This window comes from Hippopotamus amphibius, chromosome 8 (assembly GCF_030028045.1).
Source record: "Hippopotamus amphibius kiboko isolate mHipAmp2 chromosome 8, mHipAmp2.hap2, whole genome shotgun sequence".
In the NCBI taxonomy this organism is placed as follows: Eukaryota; Metazoa; Chordata; class Mammalia; order Artiodactyla; family Hippopotamidae; genus Hippopotamus; species Hippopotamus amphibius.
In genome coordinates this window covers 76,473,091-76,491,274 of record NC_080193.1, presented here as the reverse complement: position 1 = coordinate 76,491,274, position 18,184 = coordinate 76,473,091, and the positions used below count along the sequence as shown (strand labels likewise).

Sequence of the window (18,184 nt, the reverse complement as noted above, 5' to 3'; positions counted from 1 at the left end):
GAGCTGAATGTGGGGGACCAGGCAGGTGCCAAGGCTGGCTTTACCCAGAGACTCAGGAGGACTCTCAGGGCCCACACCTGGGTCCTGACCTCCCCTCCACACCCCACCTCCAAGGGCCCTTCCTGGGTCTCCCTGTCTGATGTGCCCAGTTGTTTCTGTCTGTTGCCCTGGGTACAACCTGTACTGCATTTGTCCCAACCTAAGGTTTGTTTGTTTGTTTGTTTTTTGGCACATGGGCTTAGTTGCTCCATGGCATGTGGGATCTTCCTGGAGCAGGGATCGAACCCATGTCCTCTGCATTGGCAGGCAGATTCTTAACCACTGCGCCACCTGGGAAGCCCCTAACCTAAGGTTATCTTGCGACTTTGCATGTTCATGGTCTCTTGTCCTCAGCTCTGTTGGGACTCCATATCTTCCTATCACCCTGTCCTCCTTGCCCAGCCTGAGTGACAGGGCCTTGGCCAAAGGCCATTGTGGGTATGGGCCAGATGGACAGAGCCCAAGTGGGGTGGTGATTAAGGGGGATGGGGAGGAGAAGGGGTGGAGAGTCAGAGGTCTGTAGGCCTCCAGCTCTGACAGTCAGGCCCCTTGGGCTCACTGGTTTTTGGTTTTTGTTTTTTGGTTTTTTTGACCACACCACACGGCATGCTGGATCTTAGTTCCCTGACCAGTAATTGAACCCGTGCCCTCTGCAGTGGAAGCGTGGAGTCTTAACCACTGGACCACCAGGGAAGTCCCTCTTGGGCTCACTGTCTGATGAACAGGCCACAACAGGTGGCTCAGCTCCTGCCGCAAGATGCATATAAGGTCACAGGGGCTGGGGGTGGGGAACAGGCGAGTAGACTCCAGAGCCTGCGACACATCTTCCTGTCAGGGTCACCACAGCCCGTTGCCTGTGATGGCAAGGAGGGGGCTTGGGATGGGCAGAGCCCAGAGGAGCCAGCGGTACCTGAAGGGCCTGTTCCTGGCCTCACAGGGTCTCTGGGCTGAGGTCCCCTCCCCCAGCACCCCTTCATCATTTCAAGTGATTGGACCTGAAGGGGATCATTAGCTAATTAAAGGCAAGGCCCCTAATTGTCCCTTGTAGGAGAGAAAGCAGGGCTGCAGAGGGGAGGAGACAGCAGGGCTCAGAGGACTCAGGGGGGCTGGGCACAGGGGCCTCCCTCTCAGCTGTGTGTGTGTGGTTGTTTTTGGCGGGGGGGTCGTCCTTGATGAGGAGCTTTGGGATAGAGGACAAGAGCCCAGAACCAGAGCTCCCATCCGACACCTCTGCAGAGAACATCCATGCCCACCTCTGCCTGAAGCCTCCCGCCCCGGGTTGTGGGCTGAGGGTGCCTGGCGAGGGGCTCCCACAGACATTCTCTGGACGCAGTGAGAGGTCAGATTGGAGGACAGGCAGCAGGAGGCCAGGGTCCCCAGCCCCAGGCTGACCCCCAAGCAGGAAGGCCAGCTGCCAAGTGCCTGCCTCCCCTCCACCCCTGTGACTCAAGGCAGGGGCTCTGGCCTCACAGCGGTACCAGCAGTGGGTGCACGTCCAGAGGTGCCAGGTGCCAGCTGCAGCCGGAGCTGCCCTCAGCCTGGCACCAAGCTCCCTCCTCGCGGGATGGCCCAGGCCTTCTGGCAGGACTGCCAAAGCGGGTTCTTGGTTTTCTCTTGCTGTGTAACAAATTACTATAAGCGTAACAACTTTTTAAAAAAATATTTATTTATTTATTATTTATTTTGGCTTCGCCAGGTTTAGTCACAGCATACTTCTTAGTTGCGGCATGCAGGCTTTTTAGTTGCGGCATGCATGCGGGATCTAGTTTCCCGACCAGGGATCAAACCCAGGACCCCTGCACTGGGGACACTCAGTCTAACCCACTGGACCACCAGGGAAGTCCCCAAATGTAGCAACTTAAAACAACGGAATTTATTGTCTCCATTTCTGTAGGTCAGAAGTCCAGGCACAGCTTGGCTGGATTCTCTGCCCAGGGCCTCGCAGGGGTCCGCTGGGGCTGGGCTCCCAGTGAGGCACGGGCTCCTCTTCCCAGCTCACTGGTGTAGAATCTGTTCCTTCAGCTGGAGAATCAAGGTGTCCCTTCTTCGCCGGCTATCACCCAGGGGCCGCTCTCAGCTTCTAGAGGCCACTGCGTCCCCTACCTTGTGGCCCCTCCACTCCAAGTCACCACGGAAAATCTCCCTCACATTGAATTCTTGTCATACTTTCAGTTTGACTTCCTTCATCCTCCAACCAAAGGAACTGCTTTTAAAGGGCCTAAGTAATTAGGTCTGATAATGTCCCTATCTTAAGACCAACTGATTAAGAATCTTATCCTCGGGTCTTTTTCCATTAGCTTCTTTGCTTCTGAAAACATACTCAGATCTTTTGGAAACTTAAAACAGCAATCAGAAAACAGTACAGGAGAAAAAAGAAGAAATAAAGTAGTACAGAGGTCCTCCTCACTCTCTCTTCAAACTATTGCCTCTCTCGCCAACAGATGTATTGAGAGGGGCCCGACGCCTGACCACCTCCCTCACCCTTGAATCTCTGGTTTTCTGACTCAGCTTCCCCACCCTCACAGCCATGGCCACAGGCTCCTACGTGCCACGTCCAGCGGCCCTCTCCAAGGCCCCCTTCCTCCTCAGCACAGGGTCTGCACAGTGGACAACTGCCCAGCTGGACCTCGGCCTCTCCTCTCACGCCACTCGGACTTCTGGGCCACCTTGTCCCCCTCTGAGCACCCTCCCCCTCTGCGCCTCTGTGCCCGTGACCTTCTCGCCCACTGCCGGAGCCTCACCTGGCCTGCAGCTCTGTCCTCGGGCCTGCGCCGCTCTTTCCTGTCGCCTCCGCCTGCTGCCTGCAAACCCTCAGACTCTGCAGCCTCCCCCTGACGGCTCCGGGCCTCTGGTCCCAGTGCTTCCCCGCCACCCTGCTCTTCTCTTCCATGGCCGTCCTCATTCAGCAGCCTCCCCCAGCTCCCCTGTGAAGACCCCATCCGGGAGTCTGGCTCCCCAGGCCCCTGAAGGCCGTCCCTGCCCCGCCCTCGCCTGGCAGCCCTCTTCCCTCTTCCCTTGAGTCCCTATTTTCCAAACATGTCTGAGGCTTTTTTTCCCTCCTCCCCACTTTTACTGTGTCATCCCTTTCACATCCCTTTCACATAACGTATTTCCCTGCTCTTGGCTGTCTCTTGGTCTTACATTCCATTCGTGGGTGTATCCCCCCCTGCCCCGAGGCTGGGGGCGCCTGGAGGGCAGGCCAGGGCTTCCTGGTGGCAGTAGTGCCTGGGACATGGCAGAGGCAGCAGGGCCTCGAGGTCCCACAGACTGGTGGTGAATGCCAGCTGCTGGCTCCAGAGCCGTGGGACGTGGGCCGGACCACCTTTCCTTTTCGCACCTTAAGCTTCCCACACTTCCGAAAGGGGTGGAAGCACCTCCCAGGCTGCAGGAGGATTTCAGGGGCCACACCTAGCCTGTCGCCTGTCCTCTGTCACAGGTGCTTAATGGATGCCTCTTCCCCTCTCTCCCTGCACTGACCCACCGCAGCCGCTCCAAAAATGTTTGAGGGTAAGTGAACAAACAAATGAATGGCTGTAGACGGGTTGGTTACAGTGACAAATGCCAGCAGCTTTCTGTAAGTGGGGGCTGGTGCTCTGTAGACTCAGGGGATGGGCAAAGAGCAGCGGAGGCTGTAGCTGCTTTCTCAGTGCTCGGGAAGGATGTCAGTAGAGCTCTTTTCTTAGGCAGAGCTTTATGTTTTCAGCAGCCTCTCGCAGCAGGTGTTAGGGGTCAGAAGTATACATGAAAAAGTGAGGGACAAAAAAAAGAAGTACACGCGTGAGGGCTGTGTGCCCTTGCAGAAAAGGAACGCTGTGGCAGGGACCCGGTCCTCTCGACTCCTGAGCGTGCCCCATCCTGGGACTCCTGCATCGTGCACGGATGTATTGAGCATCTACCCTGTACAGACCCCCGCACCGGGCCCAGGGCAGGCGGCACAGGGCGGGGAGGGGAGATACATACAGCCTGGGATCAAACAGGTGCTCACAGCAGTGTGGGCTACGTGCTGGGATGGGACAGAAATGGTGCGCGGGTAAGCACATAGGAGCGAGGTGGGAACCTCATGCTGCCTCTCCAGAGGAAGGGACATCTGAGAAAGAGATGGGAGGAGAATGGTCTAGGATTCCAGGCTGAGGGAACAACAGTGCAAAGGGACAGCAGCAAGAAAGAGCCCCAAGAATTCAATATGGGGTCCTCCCTGGGGGTCCAGTGGTGAAGACTCTGCCTTCCAATACAGGGGACGCGGGTTTGATCCCTGGTCGGGAAACTAAGACCGCCACATGCTGCAGGGCAGCTAAGCCCGCGTGCTCTGGAGGCCGCACGCCACACCTGGAGAGAAGCCCTCACAGCACAACAAAAAATGTCCCCATGCCACAACAAAGATCCCGTGTGCCGCGACGAAGACCTGACGCAGCCAAATAAATAATAAATAAGTATTTTTGTAAAAAAAGAATTCAATATGACTGGAACGTGAGGGGTAGGGGGACTGGGAGAAGGGAGCGGTGACCCTGGGCACATGACAGAAGGTGGGCTGGAAAGCCTTGTTTTATCAGGAGGCGGAAGTGTCCTAGGACGGTGGTCGCCTCTCAAGGGCTTCAGGCAGGCGAAGAGCGTGAGCAGATTTGCCTTAGAGAAAGAAAGCATCTCTCTGGGTGTGAAGACTGAAACAGCAGGGAGTGGCTAGAAGTAGGAGGCCGGTTGCTAAGAGATATAGGCCTGGACCGAGGTGATGGCTTTGTGGCCAGAAGCCTCTAGGTTCTTGCTGTGTTCGGCCTGCATCCTAGGGTTGGAGCACCCAGGCCAGTCACAGCCTCAGTATGTGTAATATTAATGTAATAGTTATTGAAGACCAGGCACTTGTAGGGACTTCTCTGCTGGTCCAGTGGATAAGACTCCATGCTCCCAATGCAGGGGGCCCGGGTTCGATCCCTGGTCGGGGAACTAGATCCCACATGCCACAAGTAAGAGTCCACATGCCACAACTAAGAAGCCTGCATGCTGCAACTAAAAGATCCTGCATGCCGCAGCTAAGACCCAGTGTGGCTAAAATAAATAAATAAAAATAAATCTTTAAAAAAAAAAAAGACCAGGCACTTGTCTATTGCATGCATATTTTTTCAGGTAAATAAATTAAGATTGGGAGAGGTTAAGAAATGTATCTGAAATCACACAGCTAGTGAGTGGCAGAGCTGGGACTCAAGGCAAGCTGCTGAGCTGGTAACCACCAACTTCTCCTCCTCTCCCGTTGCCCTGGGCTGTGCACCTGCAGTAAGGAAGGAGGTGGGTCAGGACAGGTGAGAGCACACATAGGACATGCCCACCCACCCAACCAGAGGCCCTTCTGTGGCCACAGACACACCCAGTTCCTTCATGGACGGGGATGGGCAGCCTTCCTCTAGAGCGGCATTTAGCCTATTTCTCATTCAGCCACTGTCTGAGCCCTACCAGGTAGCATGGCCTGTCCCAAATATTGTCCTTTAAGATGTGACACAGACAGATTCAACCATCAGTGAGCAGTAAATGCCGCATCCCAGTAGCTCCTTCTCATCAACTCCTGATACATGTCAGCATCTTAAAGGCAAAGGGATGCCCTATAATAAAAAAAAATCACATGAAACAGGGCCCTAGCATTTCATATATGTTTATACCTCTTTCTTTTCTTTTCTTTGTTTCTTTTGGCCATGCCATGTGACTTGTAGGCTGTTAGCTCCCCAACCAGGGATTGAATCTGCACCCTCGGCCCTTGGCAGTGAAAGCACAGAGTCCTAACCACTGGACTGCCAGGGAATTCCCTGTACCTTTTTCTTAAGTAACCTTAAGACACTTTGGCAAACACCATTCTAGACAAGGCATCTCTGCTGCGCGAGGTATGTGTGTACTTGTGTGTAGGTTGCTTGGGGCCTTTACCTGCCAAATGCCATAGCAGGTGAGGGACTCTGAGGCCTCTAGGCTTGCTCACCTCCCCCCTGGAACGAGCAGGCTTCCCCTCCAGCACCTGGAGGCCCAGAGCACAGGTAGGTGGGATGCTGCGGAGTGAGGTCTGCCGAACCTACATCCTGGCACGGCCCCCACTAGCCATTCCTCTGTCTGTCACTGCAGAGCCTGCCCCAGCCCTCCAGGGTCACAGGCCCCTGGTGACACAGCTCCAGGTGCTCAGCAGATGCCAGGCCTGAGACCAAGGCCCCAGCTCTGAGGATTTAGCTTGCACTCTGGAAGGTGATCCTGGCTGGAGGCCAATCCTGAGCCCTGTTTAGAGCAGTTGTCAGGCAGTCGCTGAGATCCAGCACCCCCTCCCCCACCCCCCACTGCGGGGGTTGATCTCCTGCCTGTGCCATGCTGGGGCGGGGGAGGGGTTATGATCAGAGCAGGTGCCCAGACCAGGGAGCACGTCTGAGGCCAGGGCAGTGTCAGGGCTCCATCCCCACGTGGGTTTCAGACCCCAGTATGTGCAGTTTGCTCTCTGAGGACATCCTAACCACTAGGACAGCTTGGAGCATCGTCGGAGCTCTGGCTGCAGGCCTGGGCATGCAGCTGTACCCCTCAGAGGCGGGAGGAGATCAGAGTGAAGAGGTGCTTAGTGACGGGTCCGCTGTGGGAGCTCCTCTTCTAATCAGCCCGCCTTGCCTCAGAGCGCTGTTGCCTCTCCCTGACTGAGTGAAGCCCTCAGCCCCTGAGCTGGCTTTGGCCAAGGAAAAACACCGCAAATGGGAGCCCAGAGACCCCTGGACCTTGGGCCACCGGCCTGCAGCTCATAAAGTAAGGTTCTTTCCTGCCCAGAAGTTCCTGGGGTCTAAGCTGCTCCTGCCACGTCCCAGGGCCTGTGGAAGGAAGATGCTGGGTGCCCCTTGCTGGCCTGTGCAGGAACTGTCCCCTGAGTGGGACCCGTGGAGCCCTGGAAGAGGGGCCCCTTCGCTGGCCCAGGTGAGAGCAGTGACACCCACCACCCACGCCGCAGTACTGGCCAGCCCAGTGCCCCTTCCGGGGGCTCGGCCCTGGTTCTGACGGTGAATCCTGAGCTCATTGGAATCTGGCTGCTGGCCGCTGGCCTTTCCCTTGGCCTCCAGTTCCCAGGCTGCACAGGGACCTGCACCGTCTGTCCTGTGCCTTCCCAGCCACCCCAGGGCTGGAGCAGCTCGGGCTCTGGGCCCCGCTTTTACTTTCTCTTCTTCACACGTGTGCATTTTCTCTCCCCCTCCCTCTCCCCCTGGGGGTATAAGAGGGGCTTGAGGGGCGGGTCGTGGGGAAGTGGTCCCTGAAGCTATGCTAGACCACGAATAAGCTGTGGCAGCACCCAGAGATCGGGCTCACGGCTGGGCCGCCTCCGCGTTCGGTGACACTGACGCTGTTCTGGGAGGAACAGACGGCGTCTCTGAGTTGTCTTGGAGGGCCTTCCGCAGGCGGCCCCCTTAACTCCCACCTCCTCTCCTGAGGGAGGGGCTGAGACACGGAGGGGTGTGGCGCGCCCAGAGGCACCAAGGGACCTGTCCAAGGTCAGCCCCAGGACCAAAGCTTCGCCAGACTTTCTTCGCAAGGTTACCAAGAGCGCACTTGTTTCTCTGTCACCGGCCTCAGGCAACGCGTGGGACTGTTCTGGGGGTCCAGGGAGGACGAGTAGTGGGGTCGCTGGAGAAGCAGCCTGATTAGGAGCTGCTAATTAGGAGGCTCCCCAGACATTTCGTTCCTTTGAGCGGAGGGGCGGGGGTGGGAGCGGCGGGGGTGGGGGCACAGGCTGGAGCCCCCCAGCCCTGCCCGGCTGCTTGCCTGCCCCAGCCTGAGCTTCCGCAGCCCTGCTGTGGGGCCATGCTGCCCCCTGCTGGCCACGCTGGTGAAACGCAGCCCAGAGTCAGCCCCAGGGTCACAGGTGCTCCCTCCTCACCCCAGCCTGCAGCTGAACTGGAGACCACAGGGCTCCGAGGCGCAGCCTGTGCGCCCCCGGCCCACAGTGGCGCTGGGACTGCATGGGGAGGCCGTCTGGAACCGCCTGGCACGCAATCGTGGGCTGAGTGGGAAACAAACGAATGCATGGTGCCTCTGAAGCATTTGGGGGATGGGTGCCCTGGGGTCTGAGCAGCAGCAGACAGGACATCAGGTCAGACATTGATCTAGCAGAACTTGAGAGAGATCTTGTCTTGAGTTGACAAGATCTAAATATGAAAACCAAATGTGAAGAGTTAAATGGTTCTAGAGTGTGACACAGGTGGCCCTAGACAAGGTGACCCATGTTGCCAAGTGGCTAGTCCGGCAATAAGTACTCAGGAAGGATGGAGGTGGCCTTCAGGGAAGACGTTGAAAGGTCAAAGGCGGGTGACAAATGGCAGGGATGGAGATCACAGGACATCACGGGGAGACCCCACTGCTGACCATTTAGTGTGGAAGGTAGAGAGAGGAAAGAACCTGTGTTTGTTTTTGTTGTTGTTGTTTTGTTTTGTTTTGGGGGTTTTTTTTGTTTGGTTGGTTTTTGTTTGTTTGTTTTGGCCCTGCCACACGGCTTGTGGGATCTTAGTTCCCCAACGACCAGAGATTGGACCCAGGCCCCTTGGCAGTGAAAGTGCTCGGTCCTAAGCACTAGACCGCCAGGGAATTCCCAGCACCTCCGTGCCTTGAGACTGATGTCACACCGGGCATAAGGTCTGCCCTTGAAACATGTTTTAATCCTGTTGGTTTTCACAGCCACTCTGCAAAGCAATGCTATTGTTATTCTTTTTCTATGTTCAAGAACATGGATCAGAAAAGGTTGGTAACTTGTTCAGGGTCCTACAGCAAGAACATGCTGGAGCCAGGATTCAGGCCTCACCTCAGGAGATTTGGTGGTTGGGTTCAAGTGCGTGAACTCAAGGGTTTTCAACAAGAAGTGATGTGCTCAAGGACAGATTGTGGGGTGGGAGGCAGGATGGCTGCTTAAAAGACTATTGCTGCAACCCAGAGGGCAGTGAAACAACTCATTCCACACGCAGGCCTCCTGCAAGGCAGAAGGGCTGCTGAGACCTGACGCTTGCAGTCCTTCACCCAAGTCTTGCCCCACAGTGGGTGGTGGGCTGGGGGCCAGCCCAGCATGGTACCCACCAATGAAGGGCTAGGAGTGCAGGGAATAGGTGGGCCTCCTCCCAAGGTCCAGGCCTGGCCCTGGTGTTGCCTGCCCTGGGGCATTCCACAGCTCTTTTTTCTTCTCATAGGGAGGGCTTTGCAGGGAGGCAGATGTGCTCAGGGGACAGCCTGGCAGACCAGAGCCACCCCTCAGCGTGGAGGCCAAGGCTGGGGGAGACAGGGCTCTGCCCGCTCACGCTCTGTCCCCTTTGTTGGCTGTTTCTTCCCAAGAGCTTGGGGAGGGGACGAGGCTAACCCCAAGCACGAGCCACACCTCCAGAAGGGGACATTCATCTCGGGCCTCCGGCTGCTGCCAGGCCTGCCAGAGCTTCCTCCCTGACCTCTCCTGCCTCTGTGGGAGAAGCACATGCCTGACACGCAGCCTAGAGGTTCAGATCAAAGGCTGGGAATTCGCCCCTATGCTGGGCAAGCGCCCGAGGGTCTCCCCAGGGCAAGGAGGCTTTCCCCACACAGGCCACCAGCTCACACCCGAGCCCCTTCCTGGAGCCTTGAGCTCTTGTACACGTGTGTGATCCACTGGTCCTCTGCGGGCGCCCTGGGCGGGACAGCAGCACATGGGCCTCCTGCCCCAGATTGGGGCTGAGGGTGGTGCTGACCTCAGGGCTGTGATCCAGCTTCCTTCACCCCCCCCCACCCCGCTGCCCCCACCCCGACTCCTGCACTTTGGCACACTTGTTCCCTCCCCCGTCAGTCCCTGCTCCTCCCTGTGGCTCTTGGCCTGCTTTGGTCTTTTCTGTTTGGAACCGTATCCATTCATACTTGTTGATCACTCAGGTGAAGCAAAACTAGAGGGTTAACTCCTAGAAGGGTGACTCTCTCTGGTTTGAACACCCCAACAGCATGTTTGCCTTGTCCCCAAATGCATGACTTTCCTCTTGCCATCTGTGACTTTCCTGTTCATCCTGAGAAACCCTCATCTTTCCAGGAGGGAAAAGGAGCCAGGTACGCCTGGGAACAGGGAGCCCTGGGCCTGCGCACCTGCCTCTACACACCCCTCGCAGAGTCCTCTGGGTTCTCATGGCCTGCCCAGTCACAGTGTTTTCTTACAACTGGACATGCCCACCTCCCCCGCCCCCCGCAGTGTTCTGGGAAGCTTAGTCACTCAGCAGAGATCTTTACTGAACACCTTCTCTGCATCAGGTGAGGTCCCAAGCACCGGGGCTACAGTGGGGAATACAACAGGCACACTCCCTGCTGTCCAGGACCCCCATCTAGTAGGAGACACAGAGCGTGAGCTGACACATCAGCAGAGAAGAGTACAGACTGCTTTGTGCAGTGAGGGGCATGAGCAGAGAGATGAGGGAGGAAACAACTTGCAGGAACAAAGTAGATCGGATGCCAGGAGGGCAACTTTAAGCTGAGACAGGGTGCAAGAGAGCCAGCCAGCAGAGAGGCAGAAAGAATGTGGTTCCTCCCCACTGCAGGCTCGTGGAGGAGTTCATGCTCTTGGCCAACATGGCCGTGGCCCACAGGATCCATCGCGCCTTCCCAGAGCGAGCCCTGCTGCGGCGGCACCCCCCACCCCAGACCAAGATGCTCAGTGACCTCGTGGAATTCTGTGACCAAATGGGGTTGCCCATGGACTTCAGCTCTGCAGGGGCCCTCAACGTGAGTGCTGGGAGCATGGGGGCAGGGGAGGCCCTGCTTGGGGAAGGAGGAGGAAGGCCTGGAAGCCAGGTTCAGCAGCCAGTGCATCCCAGCAGGGTCCATTACCCTTCAGCCAGATCTCCCCTCTGAGGGAGAGGAGGGGCCCTGGGGACAAGGCCTACAACTCACAGGGCCTGGCAGAGAGACCGAGGGAGTCCCCTAAAGGCTCAACTGTGGACTGGGGTCCTATGGCCAGAGATGGGCCAGGCTCGGGCCCCGAGGCTTTCAGTAGGGCACTGGGATTATTGGAGGCCAGAGGCTGTTTTTCATAGTACAGGGTATCCAGTGCTCACCACCTGGAGCTGAGCATCGTGGGGCTCAGTAGTCCGTGGCCTCAGCTTTGATCCCACAGGAGGGAGACTGTCCCCATCTGTACTCCAAGCCTGGGGTGGCCGGGGAGGTGTCTGAGGTCAGACTCCTGGAAAGCAGCCTCTCCAGGCCAGCCAGCTAGACATGCAAGGACTGACCTCCAGCCAGGACCCTCGAGGCAGGCCCAGTGTGGGACACAGGCTGGGGGCTGCCGGCCCCCTGCACCTTACCCGTGGCCATCTGATCAGGGCTGGGCCCCTCTGGTGCCCTTTCCTCCCCAGAGCCAGGTCTCAGACTATCAGCGGGTGACGGGGCCCCAGAGCCTCTCCCCAGGCTTGACTGTGCATCACATGGGTTGCTTCTAGAAAAGTCTGACCGAAACATTTGGAGATGACAAGTACTCACTGGCCCGGAAGGAGGTGCTCACCAACATGTGCTCCCGGCCCATGCAGGTAAGGGGGGGCCAGTCCTCCAGCCTCCCTCTTCTCCCCAGAGCACCCATGACCTCTGTGCACTCGGAGAACCTCAGGGGAGCTTTGGGGACCAGACAGCACCCAGGACAGGTGGTTCCTGGGCTCCTGAGCTTGATCTGCTACCTCCTCTCAGACTCGCCTGCCTACCCTGCTCCAGGATCCCTTGTCTGGGGCTCAGTTAGTTGAGCCCTGCTTTCCCCCTGCAAGGCCTCGGGGGCTCCATTTCCTGACAGTAGGTGGGGAGCCACCCCAGGGCATGTCCCAAGACCCCAGGGCCTAGACCTCACAGAACAGACCAGCTCGGGCAAGGAAATGGGGCCTGGTCAGCAACTCATGGGCAGATGGGGACCCTGGAGGGGAAAGAGAGTGTCGGTCTCCCGGAGCAGCCTGTGCAGAAGAGGGTCCTTAGCCCCTGCTGCGGCTTGTGGACCCCAGGCAGTGAAATCTCCCTGTCCCAGCCTGTCGGGAGAGGAGATGAGGCCATGGGGCTGTGTCTGCAGCTGGAGGACAGGCTGGTCTCCGGGGAGGCAGACAACGAGCCTGCTTCTGGCAGCCGGTTTCAGCCCTCCAAGGCCGAGCTTCAGCCCCATGGGGCCATGCATCTCGGGAAGGAACCACCCCAGTGGACTGTCGGGTCAGAAGGAGCTGTGGATGCTCATGGGACCAGCAGTGGGCCTCAGCCTGGCCTGGGAGTGGTGACAGACTGTTGTTCAGGGGTTCAGTCACTGGGCAGATTCAGTCTGTTCACAAGAACCCCATCACCTCTGCTTGTCACAACTGACTTGTTTTCTGAGACCTCATGGCTCTGCCAGGAATGGGACCATGAGGTCCGCCTGGGTCTGGCTGCCCTCACCCTGCCCCCAGTCACCAATGTCTGCCCTGCATCAAGCACTGTAAAGCACCCACCCATGCCTCTGACCACTGGGCTTGACACCACATACGGGACCGGTGGAGCCCCCATTCCCTGCCCCCAGTCTCTGGAAGCCATCCACCTCCAAGGCCAACCCAGCCCTGGAGCTCCAAGAAAAGGAGTCCTCTCCTGAGTCACCCGGAGACTGAAAAAGACCCAGCTTATCCAGGCCTTGCCTGCCAGTGACCTCAGAGCCAGCCCTTGCCCGGGGATCTGATGTCAGGGAGTGACCAGAGTACCGGGGTGCCTGGTTCCCTGTCTGTGTCCCAGGTCTGAATCCCCACCCATCCCGTCCTGCTCAGAGACCCCTTTGCCAGCCCGGAGAGCTGGGGCCTGCTGCCCTCCTCACCCCAGCTCATCTGGGGAACTGGGCCACTTCTGAGAACAAAGGCCTCACCGAGGAGGCTGCTCTCACCTCCCTCGGCAACTTAGCCCAGAGGTAACCCAGGGCCCAGCGGGAGCTAGAAGGAAAGTGGAGTTGGGTAGCCGAGCAGGTCACCAGCAGCTGCGTCCTGGATGGACGTACACAGAGTAACCGGAGCCAGCTGTCCGTTTGGCTGAAGACACGGGAGGGTGTGAGGGTGTGAGAATGCGAGGGTGTGAGTGTGAGCGAGTGGCAAGGGAGAGAGCGAGTGACCACACGAGGGTGTGACTTAGGCCCGGGCCGAGGAACCTGGCCACTTGCTCCGAGGCAGCCGCAGGTCCTGGATTCCCAACCCTGAGAACTCGGGGAGCGCAGGGCAAGCAGCTTCAGGGCCCGTGGCCAAGGCTCTCAGCACAGCTGCACCACGTGGGCCGGGCTATTTGCTAGGCCCCTAGAGAAACTCAGCATCTCTCCCTGGACCACAGCCCTAACTCCTGCCCTACAGGAGGGCCTTTTGAACTCACACCTCTGGGTCTTGGTCTCACAACAGTTTGTCAGAGACAAGAAGGGCTGAGGCTGGGAGTCTAGCCAACCGCTGCCTCACTTGACTGGTGAAAGGTGGCTCTGAGTCTCCTAGCCTTGCAGAGCATACCCAGTCCCCATCCCGCCTGGCCAGGCTCTGAGACCTGCCCCACCTCCCCAGATGGCCCTGTACTTCTGCTCGGGAGTGCTGCAGGACCAGGCTCAGTTCCGCCACTACGCCCTCAACGTGCTGCTGTACACGCACTTCACCTCTCCCATCCGCCGCTTCGCTGATGTCTTGGTGCATCGCTTCCTGGCCACCACGCTGGGTAAGGGGTGCAAGACGGGGGCAGTGCCGGCCTGTGCCCAGCTAAGGGCTACCCATCTCCAGAGTGGGTGCCCGGCGGCCAGAGGCCATACTGCCACGACTGTACAAGCCAAGAGGGGTGGGCAGCCCAAGCAGCGGGAAAGCGTGTGCCCAGCATCACTCCTTCTGTGAGCATGTGCTGGGGCTTAAGGGCCCTCATGGTGGCCAGCCCCCCTTTCTCGGCCCTCCCAAGCTGGGCGTCAGGGAGGCCTCAGCTCTGCGTGGGCCTCCCAGGCCCTATCTGACCCGGGCCAGGGGCACCATGCTGCCCATCACCCCGCCAGGCCAGTGCACACAGAGCACCTACCAGTGGACCCCTGACCACCCTCTGCCCAGGGTATAGGGAGCTTCCAGATGTGGAGCCCGATGGCCTGCAGAAGCAGGCCGACCACTGCAATGACCGCCGCATGGCGTCCAAGCGCGTTCAGGAGCTCAGTACCAGCCTCTTCTTTGCCATCCTGGTCAAGGTGAGGCCACCAGCCCAGGGCCCCTACCCCTGCTCTGCCCCACCTCCCCACCTGGGCGCCTACACCCAAGGAGCACTCTGGGAGCCCGGGGCCTTCATCAGCTGGGGTGGGCCCTGGGAGGAAACTGCATCCCGTGGCCAAGCCTTGGCTGAAGCCCTGCCCTGCAGGAGAGTGGCCCACTGGAGTCGGAAGCCATGGTGATGGGCATCCTGAACCAAGCCTTCGATGTGCTGGTGCTGCGCTATGGGGTACAGAAGCGCATCTACAGTAATGTGAGTCCCGGGGGCGGCCGGGGCCAAGGTGAGGGATGCTCTGGGTGGGCAGAGGGAGCACCGAGCTACATCCACTTAGCACGTTCCTTCTCACCTGCCTGTCCTCGTTCCCGCTGCTGGGCTGCCTCCCTGTTTCCCCAGCATCTGGTGGGGTCACAGCCCAGGACAGCCCTTGGTAGACATACAAGCAGGCGCGATGGAAGCACAGGCTGAGGGTCCTGCTGTCCCTGCCCACACTGGGGCGGTGACACTGCGCTCCTCGGTTACCTGTGGGCCATGCTGGCACCAAGTCCACCTGATGGGCCCTGCCCAGACACCCAGCTGCGCCTGCCTGGGATTGAGGATTCAGGCCAAGAGTCAGGCTTGGGCCTCTTTCCCAAGGACTCGAGCAATCAGACCAAGTCTGTCCAAAACCAGTATAGGACGGCAGGGTAGGCAGGCTTTGGGAGATTTTTTTTTTTACTTTATTTTTGGCTGCATTGGGTCTTCGTTGCTGTGCAAGCACTTTCTCTAGTTGTGGCGAGGCGGGGCTACTCTTCACTGCAGTATGCAGGCTTCTCATTGCAGTGCCTTCTCTTGTTGCAGAGCATGGGCTCGAGGTGTACAGGCTTCCGTAGTTGCGGTGCGTGGGCTCAGTAGTTGTGGCACACGGGCTTTGTTGCTCCTTGGCATGATCTTCCCGGACCAGGGATCAAACCCTTGTCCCTGGCAGTGGCAGGTGGACTCTTAACCATGGCCCCACCAGGGAAGTACCTGGGAGATTTTTTAAAGAAACAGGAGAAAAGGAAAGACCAGAAAGAATGGTCCGTGGCCACTCTGGAAGCTGTGTCCCTTGAAAAGAAGGAAGAGGCTAGCCCTTGCCTTGGTCCTGCCCTGGCAGGGGACACTTTACTTTTTTATTTTCCAAGGGTACTCGGTGCCAGTCTAATGCCACCTGAGGGACCTGTTTCAGCTGACCTTGTGGTTAGCGAGTCACCACCTGGCCCCTGACCCTGGCTTTGAATTTCCCAACACCCAGAGCATCTTGGGGCGTGCAGACAGAGCCCAGCACGTCGTGTGGAATAAACGTGGTGTGAATAAAATGGAGTAAAGCAGGAGAGACAGAAGGGAGTCCAGCTGGAACCACGTCGGGCTCTCGTCCTGAAGCTCCCTGAGCAGGATGGAGTTCAGGTCTAGGTCGTCTCTGCAGACAAGTCAGCCCTCAGTCTGGGCTAACGCCCTCCAGCCTCAGGTGGCCCGTCCACCTCGACCCTACGCGGACAGTCCCTGATGAGGCAGGACAGACACACCACCTGCCCCGAATCACACGTGGAGCCACTGGCCCCTCCCAGCAACCCCTCCCCAGCAGAGGCCCCCCAGAAGCCGGCCAGAGGCCAGAGGCGAGAGTGGGGGCCATCCCCCGTCGCAGGTCAAGCAGCCAGCGGTCAGGTCGCAGGGCCGGGCGCTCCCTTGAGGACCCGTCAGAGGTGGGCCAAGGCGGGGGGCTGCTTCCAAGCATCGGGGGCCTTGCAGGGTCAGAGGTTAAGAAGCGGCACCGAGCCCGGGTCCTGAGATGCAGCTGTGTGTGCCCCCAGGCACTGCCCCTGCGGTCCCACCACTTCCAGAAGGTGGGCAGGAAGCCGGAGCTCACGCTCGTCTGGGAGCCTGAGGATGAGGAACAGGAGCCAGTGCAGCAGGTCAGACCCCCAGGGGCGGGGACGGGGTGGGAGGGCACCTTTCCGGAGCACCACCGGGTCCCCGTCCACCCTGCTCTTGGTGAGCCCCTTGCTGCTTCCTGGGGTGCCCTCCCCAGGCCTCCCCTCCTGGGCTCGCCCTCCCTGCACCCGGCTCCTGGGTGGGATTCCAGGTTCTACCTGCCAAGGCCCTCCCCATCCCTCGGGCCAGCTTTCTGGGACCACCTTCCTTCCCCGGGAGTCACCCACGTTGGGAGAGGCAGGGGCTTTGCCCACCCCTCTAAAGCAGGGGCCTTAACTTTGGGGTGCTTTTGAGAATCTGTTGAAAGCCATCAACCTCCTACCTTTCAAAAAGACAGTTCTCACCTAGAACGCACTTCCAACACTAGACCCAGACCCCAGGGGTTTCTCCCTGACGCTGAGGCCTGGCAGGCACTGCACACAGCAGCGTGTGGCTCCTTTACTTCTCACCAGGGCCCCACGGCCTCAGTCCTGAACACACTCAGCTTGTGGACAGGCCGGCGGAGGCCTAGGGATGCAGGGCGAGGGCCCCAGGGCCTGGCTGGGTGGACAGAGGCAGAGCTGGGCTGTGCCTGCAGCCCCTGCCCCTGCTGTGCCCCTGGGCCGGCCCCTCGCCAGCCACCCGCCTCACCGGCCGGGCTCTGCTCTGCTCTGCCGCAGGTGGTCAGCATCTTCAGCCTGGTGGAGGTGGTGCTGCGGGCAGAGGCCACGGCCCTCAAGTACAGCGCCATCCTGAAGCGACCCGGCACCGAGGGCCTCCTGGACCGGCAGGACGAGCAGCGCTGTGATGCCCACGAGGAGGAGCAGGACTGAGGCCGCCAACCTGGCCGCGCCCCTCCCCCACCTGCCGCACCTGCTGGCTTTTAGGAATAGCAGCCTTTGACACCGATGGGGATTTTTAATTTGGTTTTTAACAACTCAGGGTTTGGTTTTTATTTTTTCATTCTATTTTATTTCTGCAGCTCAGTTTTTAAACGGGAGGGCGGAGGGTGGGGCTGGACGGAAGGCTGAGGCCAGTACTCGGCAGCACAGAGCTAGATCCGGTCCTCCTGGGAGGCCAGCCCCGCTTCTGCCAGGTTACCCACTGCCCTCCCCTGCCCAGGAAACCAGGGGTCTTCAACAAATCAGTGTCATGGAATAAAACCAAGTGTGAAGTGCTGTCTGGTGTGTGCGGCCCCTGGGAGGCCAGGGTGGCAGGGTGGCAGGGTGCCCATTGGACCCAGGTCATGGGACCCGGCCCGGGCTCCACCCCTCACAGCTGAGCTGGGGTTGCCCCCCTCGGGAGCCTTCCCGTCACTTCCAGGGTGATTCACAGAGCTGCCCGCCTGGCAGGTTGATGCCAGTGCCTCATTCTGGCTGATTAGCAATGTAATTAGTATGCAAGACGGCAAGCCCCCCACACCCTGCCGCGGGTGGCTGTGTCCATCCCCACCCCCACCACTTCCTCTGCCTGCTGGCCCCTCCGTGGCCTCAGAGGCATGGGGGGGCGGGGAGTGGGTCCTGGACGCACACCCCCACTCCAAGGCCACAGCGCTGGGTGGCCCTGTCTACCTCGCCCTCATGGCCCTAAAGCCAGGGGACCCACAGCAGCCCCAGCACCTCCGGCCCATTTGACAGCAGGGGAACCACACCCAGAAAGGAGGTAGGTCTCTGGCCAAAGTGATACAGCAAGACTGTGCCCGGCCAGGTCCAGAGCTCAGGCACCTGCCCTCCCACATGCGCTGCCTGTGGGCTCCGAGCACATGGCCCAGCGCGCTTCCTGCCCCAGGGCAGCCGTGTCCTTCATCTGCATCCGCTCATTCAGCAGGTGTCCTTGACGCCATCCACGTGCAGGGCACTGGCGGGACACACACAGGTCCAATGAGGGAGACAGCCCCCTGTGGCCCCTCGCTCAGGGGACTGTTGATAAGGGGGGTGACGAGACACAAAGCTTGTCAAAGAGGAAGCTGCAGGCATTCCTTCACCGTCCCAGGGCACCTGCACGCTTCCCAAGGCGCCACCTCAGGTCACCAGGGGGG

At 59.1% G+C, this 18,184-nt stretch overlaps 2 protein-coding genes across 3 annotated transcripts; both read left to right on the top strand.

Moving 5' to 3' along the window:
* Positions 1-6,746: 6,746 nt before the first annotated feature.
* On the top strand, positions 6,747-13,884 carry LOC130859021 (DIS3-like exonuclease 2). Of its 2 annotated transcripts, XM_057746240.1 has the most exons (4): positions 6,747-6,957; positions 10,566-10,749; positions 11,463-11,549; positions 13,548-13,884. In XM_057746240.1, exons 2-4 carry the CDS (start codon positions 10,582-10,584, stop codon positions 13,863-13,865), a joined length of 573 nt encoding a protein of 190 aa, XP_057602223.1. In that variant the 5' UTR covers positions 6,747-6,957; positions 10,566-10,581; the 3' UTR covers positions 13,866-13,884. The 2 variants fall into 2 exon arrangements, with proteins under 2 accessions (XP_057602223.1, XP_057602221.1); XM_057746238.1 differs by lacking the exon at positions 6,747-6,957 and having other exon boundaries at positions 9,815-10,749; positions 11,468-11,549.
* A 201-nt stretch (positions 13,885-14,085) lies between these two features.
* LOC130859022 (DIS3-like exonuclease 2) lies at positions 14,086-17,318 on the top strand. The gene is made up of 4 exons (XM_057746241.1): positions 14,086-14,200; positions 14,368-14,472; positions 16,047-16,148; positions 16,827-17,318. The coding sequence occupies exons 1-4, from the start codon at positions 14,141-14,143 to the stop codon at positions 16,977-16,979; spliced, it is 420 nt and encodes a 139-aa protein (XP_057602224.1). The 5' UTR covers positions 14,086-14,140; the 3' UTR covers positions 16,980-17,318.
* Positions 17,319-18,184: the final 866 nt, after the last annotated feature.

What these genes read in the sequence shown, in the direction of transcription:
- LOC130859022 (XM_057746241.1), top strand. Translation starts at nt 14,141, where the DNA reads ATGGCGTCCAAGCGCGTTCAGGAGCTCAGTACCAGCCTCTTCTTTGCC. An exon ending in AGAAGCGCATCTACAGTAAT is followed by an intron (nt 14,473 to 16,046) that starts GTGAGTCCCGGG and finishes GTGTGCCCCCAG; the next exon opens with GCACTGCCCCTGCGGTCCCA. An exon ending in AACAGGAGCCAGTGCAGCAG is followed by an intron (nt 16,149 to 16,826) that starts GTCAGACCCCCA and finishes GCTCTGCCGCAG; the next exon opens with GTGGTCAGCATCTTCAGCCT.
- LOC130859021 (XM_057746238.1), top strand. Translation starts at nt 10,544, where the DNA reads ATGTGGTTCCTCCCCACTGCAGGCTCGTGGAGGAGTTCATGCTCTTGG. An exon ending in GCTCTGCAGGGGCCCTCAAC is followed by an intron (nt 10,750 to 11,467) that starts GTGAGTGCTGGG and finishes CTTCTAGAAAAG; the next exon opens with TCTGACCGAAACATTTGGAG. An exon ending in TGTGCTCCCGGCCCATGCAG is followed by an intron (nt 11,550 to 13,547) that starts GTAAGGGGGGGC and finishes CCACCTCCCCAG; the next exon opens with ATGGCCCTGTACTTCTGCTC.